This window comes from Teleopsis dalmanni, chromosome 1, assembly GCF_002237135.1.
Source record: "Teleopsis dalmanni isolate 2A chromosome 1, ASM223713v2, whole genome shotgun sequence".
Taxonomy (NCBI): domain Eukaryota; kingdom Metazoa; phylum Arthropoda; class Insecta; order Diptera; family Diopsidae; genus Teleopsis; species Teleopsis dalmanni.
This window is the reverse complement of record NC_051846.1, coordinates 230,681,545-230,687,883: the sequence shown is the minus strand read 5'-3', so window position 1 is coordinate 230,687,883 and position 6,339 is coordinate 230,681,545. Positions and strand designations below refer to the sequence as shown.

At 32.2% G+C, this 6,339-nt stretch overlaps 1 protein-coding gene across 1 annotated transcript in view; it reads left to right on the top strand.

Moving 5' to 3' along the window:
* LOC119667641 (DNA N6-methyl adenine demethylase-like) overlaps nucleotides 1-3,758 on the top strand; it is a 45,566-nt gene extending 41,808 nt beyond the window's left edge. Inside the window, exon 3 of the mRNA XM_038076947.1 lies at nucleotides 3,582-3,758. Within this exon, the coding sequence (XP_037932875.1) occupies nucleotides 3,582-3,758 (177 nt within the window). The remainder of the gene's footprint in view (nucleotides 1-3,581) is intronic.
* Nucleotides 3,759-6,339: the final 2,581 nt, after the last annotated feature.

Genomic DNA, 6,339 nt, shown 5'->3' with positions numbered 1-6,339 from the left:
ACATATTTTTTTTATATGGAAAAACTTGAAACGTTTGTATTTACCTTAGGGTTGCTCTATGGCATTGCAATATTCAAATGATACGATCCCACATGCATTTTAGCTAAACGAGTTGCAAATATAAAAAAGGATATATAACAAGGATAGAAAAATTTTAAGAAAAAAATTAAACATTTCTTCGCACAATAACTGAGCAAACTACAAAAGTCCTTGCCAAGGGTAAATGCAAAATACAATTTGACTAAAGCGAAAATTTTTCTAAAGAACTTAAAGAAGCAAAAATAATAATAAAGAAGAAAATTTCAAATAAATAGAAATTTAAAAAAAAAAATAAAAAATAATAAAAAAGAAAATAAAACACAAATATTCATGCATATAAATTCTTTAAAGGAAATTCAAAGGAATAAGTACGTATTACAAAAACAACAAAAGCAACAAAAACAAATATGGAAAAGCAAAGAAACTGAAAATGTAAAAGTTAAAAAGAAAAAAAAATTTAACTACAAACACATAAACACACTGTGAAGTAAGCCAACTAATGACAACGACACGACAAACAGGACGTCAAACTGCAGGATGAGCTGCAGGACGAGCTGCAGGACGAGCATAAAGTCATAGGATAAGAAGTAAAAGTAGAAGAAGAAGACGTTAAAAATGACGACTCTGAAAGCAGATAAAGCACCAACAGCAGCAAAAGTTACAACAGGAATAGTAAGCAGCACAGCAAAAAAAAGTAGCTACATCAGCACCAAGACCAGGACCAGTGAATATGGCTAAAGTGGATACAGCAGTAGAAGCAGCAGCAGCAGTTCAAAGTTTTTAGGGTGCAGATGTAATAGAAGAAGTATTTGCAAACTCGCACGGACATCCTCATGTGCAACATGCCAAGTAGTTGCATGCCAATCCTGCTGCAAATAACACATACGTGTCTGTGTGTTACGTATCTGAGGATATAAGATACGCCAGTAAGCAAGCAGGCAAGCAACAATAAACGGAAAAGCAATGAAAATGGCAATAGTTAAAACCAAAAGTAAAAGCTACGCCAGCAAAAATAATATTAAGATCCTTAAACGCTGGTTTGAGTTCCTGTCGAAATATGTGGCAGTGAGAGTGTAATGAAATTCTACAAACATTCATGAAATTGTGTCTGTTGAAGTGTTTGCCATAGTAAAAGTGTTAGTCAGAGTGATGTTATCCCAATTCGCAAATTTTTCAAATTTTCGCTAAAGATATTTAAAAAGTATGTCTAAGATTATGTGTTATGTTAGACTTAATCTAGTCTATTTAAGAGTTTGAAAATTGAGAAGCTTGAATTAACACCAGTAACTTTGGATGTTGAAATATTTATCTTTGATTTTGAAATGTTGCATTAGGTTGTCCAAGTGATCCTGATCCTAAACAATAATACATTCTTCAGTAAACGAAAATGTTGAATTAAACTGGAAATCCTGATATATTTCAAAATAAAAACAGTTTCTTCAATGAACGATTTTAAAATGTTAGATTAGGTTGTCGAGGAAGTTCTGATCTATTTCTATTGTATTTTCTAATAATAATTCGCTTAAATGAAGTACAAAGATCAATTCATAATATATATATTGCCTGTTTTATTAAAAAACCTCTTAAAATTTCTCATTCAATAAGTTTAATAAGTTTATTGGCGAGAAACTGTATAGAGTACTAATTTGCATTCTGATATGAATTAAGAATTGAATTCGCTGTGTGGTTCGTTAGTCTCTCTAAAAGCCCTCTTAAAAATCGATACAAATGAACATTTTAAAGCACAAATTCAGGCAAATATGACGGGTGTACCAAAACTTCCCACCCAAGGTTTAATAATATTTTACGGAATATCAAATTTGCATATGTTCTTGAGTTGTCCTTATAAAACATATCTTCTTTACGATTGACAAATTCTGAATATATTGAGTGATGGATTTCTTCGAAGTCTATATACAATTGCCGACAACACAAATTCATATAATTACTTTAGTAGCTTGATAGGAACAGTTTTATAAACTCATTACTCTGTCAACATAACGTTTCTGTGATATGTAACTGCTTTCGATATCGTTTCAGATGAATCAATATATAAGGACCAAGACTCTTACCATGATAAAATGATTATTTCTTCATGTTTTTATTTTGACTTCTCAAAATTTTTTTTAAAAGTACAATATGTACCTTGAAAATACTTTTATGTTTTTGTAATATTCGGTTCACTCGCTTCTCTATTGTTCAGAACTCGACCGCTTGCTTGAAACAATCAAATTAAAGCTACCAAAGTTGACCATTAGAAACGGAATAGTGTTCCATCATGACTGTGCCAAGCCACATAACTCTTTGATGACTCAAAACAAAATCACAGAACTTTATGTTTCATCATGACTGTGCCAGGCCACATACCTTTTAGATGACTCAAAATAACTTTTGATGCATCTAAAGTATTGCACGGACTTTACAATACTTCGATTGTCATTTGTTGCGGTCGCCACAAGCTCTCATAATGGTAATCAACTGACCAACCGAAGAACTATTGAAAATCACTTGACCAAGTTTTTGACTAATGAACCACAGAACTTTCATATCGATGGAATAATATGACATAATATGATAATATGACTGCAACTTTTATTCGAAATGTGTTATATTGTTACCGCTTTATACTACTACTCAGTTATTAAATTGGTTACTCCAGATCGTGAACACCAGTAAAGTTGTATAAAAAGAAAAATAATTTATAATAAATATTGGAATAAGCTAACATAACTCGTACTAGGTCATGATGACCTAAAATACAAATAATATGGACTACAAAAGGTAGTCCATATGCCAGTACTGAATTAAAGTCACTATTTTTGCTTAATTATCTCCAAAGAGTATATTGCGCTACAATGGTATCTACTCACCATAATTTGCAATACTTTGAATTAAAATATAGATCAGTTAGGAAACGCTTCTTCATAGCTTATAAATATTCATGTTGACTTACTGGGATTGTCTTAAGTCTTTTGCTTGTAGCAAGATTGCTGCCAAATAAAAAAAAAAAGAGTAAAGAACAAATAAAATAAAAATTCTTCTAAAGACGGTGAAGAAGAAAGACAGTTATAACAACAACAAAAGGCAATACTAGAGTGACAACAACAAAAGCAACAGCAGCAGTGCCAGCTCAAACCAAACAAAAACAACTTGAAGAAATTGCAGCAAAGTAGGGTTTCCGCTTCAATTCTTTTGACTATTATTGAAGTTGGCAACTTTTTGCTTATTTTATGCAACTTGTAAAACTTGAGCAAGTAAGAGCGGTTGAAGTAGCAACCAATACCAGTGCCAAAATACCAAATACAACAACAACAACAACAACAGCAGCAGCAGCAGCAACTAACAACGACGTCAGTAACATGAATAAATTGCAGTAACATTTGTAAGGTGGCGCAGAAGTGCTTTGGTGTCCTTTGCATGCTTTAGTTTTGTACGCTGTTTCCTTTTTATATGAACTTTTTTTTTATTAAGTTTCTTTTATTATACATTTTTTTTTTGTTGTTAATTTTTGTTGCATACTTTACTTAACTTAACTGGCAAAGGATATGCGCAAAGTATTCTTGCTGTTGGTAGGTCAATGCACGTACAAAAGCCACTTTTCACTACAAAACATTTGCAAACGCGAATATTGCATAGCTACATCATCAAAAACAGCAACAACAACAACTACAACAATAACAGCAGCAATATCAGAAGTGGAAGTAGCAACACCAATATAACCACAACAACAACAACAACAACAGTAACAACAGCAACAGCGTAAAAAACAATATAATAGCATCTGTACCAGCAATAGCAATTGCAACAGCAGCAGTTGTGAAAACATTTAACAACATTTGCAGCACGCAGTAGTAAAGCAACAATACCGCGTTACCTTACCATACCAAAATCCAAATCCAGGACGAACATACAACCAATCCTGCAGCAGCGAGCGAATTCCGCTTGCAATTGCACAATATTTCTCTACATAAATACGTTTAGTACGTGCGCTTTAAACTTTGAGTTTTATAACAAATTAAATAAAATTTTATTTTTATTGTACTTCTTATCCTGCAACAATTTTTATTGTTGTTGTTGTTGTTGTTGCTGCTGCTGCTGCTGCTGTCGCTCTTACTGCTGTTGCTGCTGATGCTGCTGCTGATGCTGCTGTTCCACTGTTGAAGTACAACTAGGAGTTGCTGCTATTTTGGTGTAAAGTTTGCAAACATTTCACTTTATTTCATTAATATTTTTTTCGTCCTTTCCCCTTTTGCATTTAAATGCAAAATACACAGCAGCAGCAGCAGCAGCACACAAAGGCGAAATTGAATTTCTTAGTAGCGTTGCATCGAAATTAAATTTTCAAATGCATTGCAAATGTATAGTACGAGTGCACTGAGAGAAAAGTTTTACTAACAAAAAACAAAAAAAAACAAAAAAACAAAAAAAAGTGCTGCTATAATGCAAATATTTTTTTACTGACAAAGCATAAAACTAATTTTCATTTGTAAAATTTTGTGGACTGCTACTAAAATGCCAATGGAACTGCATTATGTCCTGCGTAACTAAAGATGCAACTGCATTACTCATTCAGCGAAATAAAAGTAAAAGGATATTCTTTTGACTGTGACTGAAATAAATGATTTTTCTTTTTCTCGAAAATTTATTGTTGAAAAGCAATGCAGATTAAGTAGAATTCCTTTTTTTTTTACATTTAGGAATTAGAATTAGATTTTTTAAAGGTACCTAAATTTTGCTAATAATAACCATAGCTAATAATGGACGACATCAAAAGTGGATTAATTTTGTACATAATATAGATACGCTAGATAGATAGATATATCACTTATCCTTCTAACCTGTACTCAACTCTTCATCATGGCTTAGATATATTTACTATGTAATTGTTAAGCCTTTTAGTCATCTACTTCACTTCTTTCCCTGTATTTTGGAATGGGATTTGCAGCCTCGGACTTACACGGTCCCCTGCTCAAAATCTATTCTATGTGTATTCCTGAGAGGTGATTATAGTGGATTTAAGTCTCACAAGGTGGCTTTTGTTGTTTTCCACCTACCGTAGTATTAGATCATATTGAGTAGTGCACAATAACCAGTGGCGCTGCTTTAAAGTAATACTTCTAATTATTTTATATTTCATTCTCTATCATTCCAATTTTTTTTTTAGTTTTCTCATATGGGTCTTATTAGTAGTAAGTAAACAAAGTTTTCCCGGTACAGAAAGTCAAACTAATCTCTTCTAAAACCACAGTTAGTGCTAAAATCAACGCTGGACATAAAGGAATATGTGATATATATTACCAATTAAATTGAGGAACTTGGATGGATAGGTTAATTAGGAGCAAGCTCTGTATTAGGGGATACTGTAGCTATGATTAACTGAATTACAGGGAGAAAATAGGGATCTAATGCTGCGGTATGGCGTACTGCAGTCTTTAAAAAAAGAAAATATATTATATACTATGTTGAAAAAAGTGTTTTTCTAAAGCACTACAATGCTATTTGGTTGTCTGATTTTAGAACGATTATTCCTTACATAATATAAAAGATAGATTGCTTTTAACAAGAAAACGAACTTCTAGGTGTTGAGTTTAATATAAGCATATTTAATTTATTTAAAGGTACAAATCACCCGATAAATCCTGAAGTTTTGTAGCTTTAATTATTTAAATGTGAATACATCACTTAGTCAAAAAGAAAGTTTGGAATTTTAAAAATTTCTTTATACTTTAATTCATTATTGTACAAACATTTTTGGCTTAAGAAATTAACTTCTATAATACACCATTTTCTTTTAATTGTCATTTGAAACAAGTTTTCATGTTTTCAGTTCTATGAAAATTTACATATACACTTATTATCACTCACTTGCTTACATACTGTTGTCCTCTTCTCCTCGTGAAGCATAGGGGCTCTACTACTGTTCTAAACCTAACTCTATTGTGTATTTTGCGGCATATATCATTCCAGTTATAATTTTCATTATTGAATTCTCTGTCTATAGTTCTGCGCCAAGTTTGTGCTGGTGCGCTAGGCCTTCCTAGAGCCTTATTATCAGTGCATATTCCAAAAACGGTTACCTAAATAGGTTGAGTGGTAATATGCATAGTTGTTTTTAGCCTTTTTTTTCAACAAATAATAACGGACCCCTTGAAACTAAGAACGAAGTACATGTTTGAACCAATTTTAGGTTTAGGAAACGTAAAATGCCTAAGAACTCCATAATTTCGAAAGTTAGAACAGTTCCTAAAAACATAACTTCAGGAGCTACTTAATTAAATTCGTAATAATGTTGAAACATAT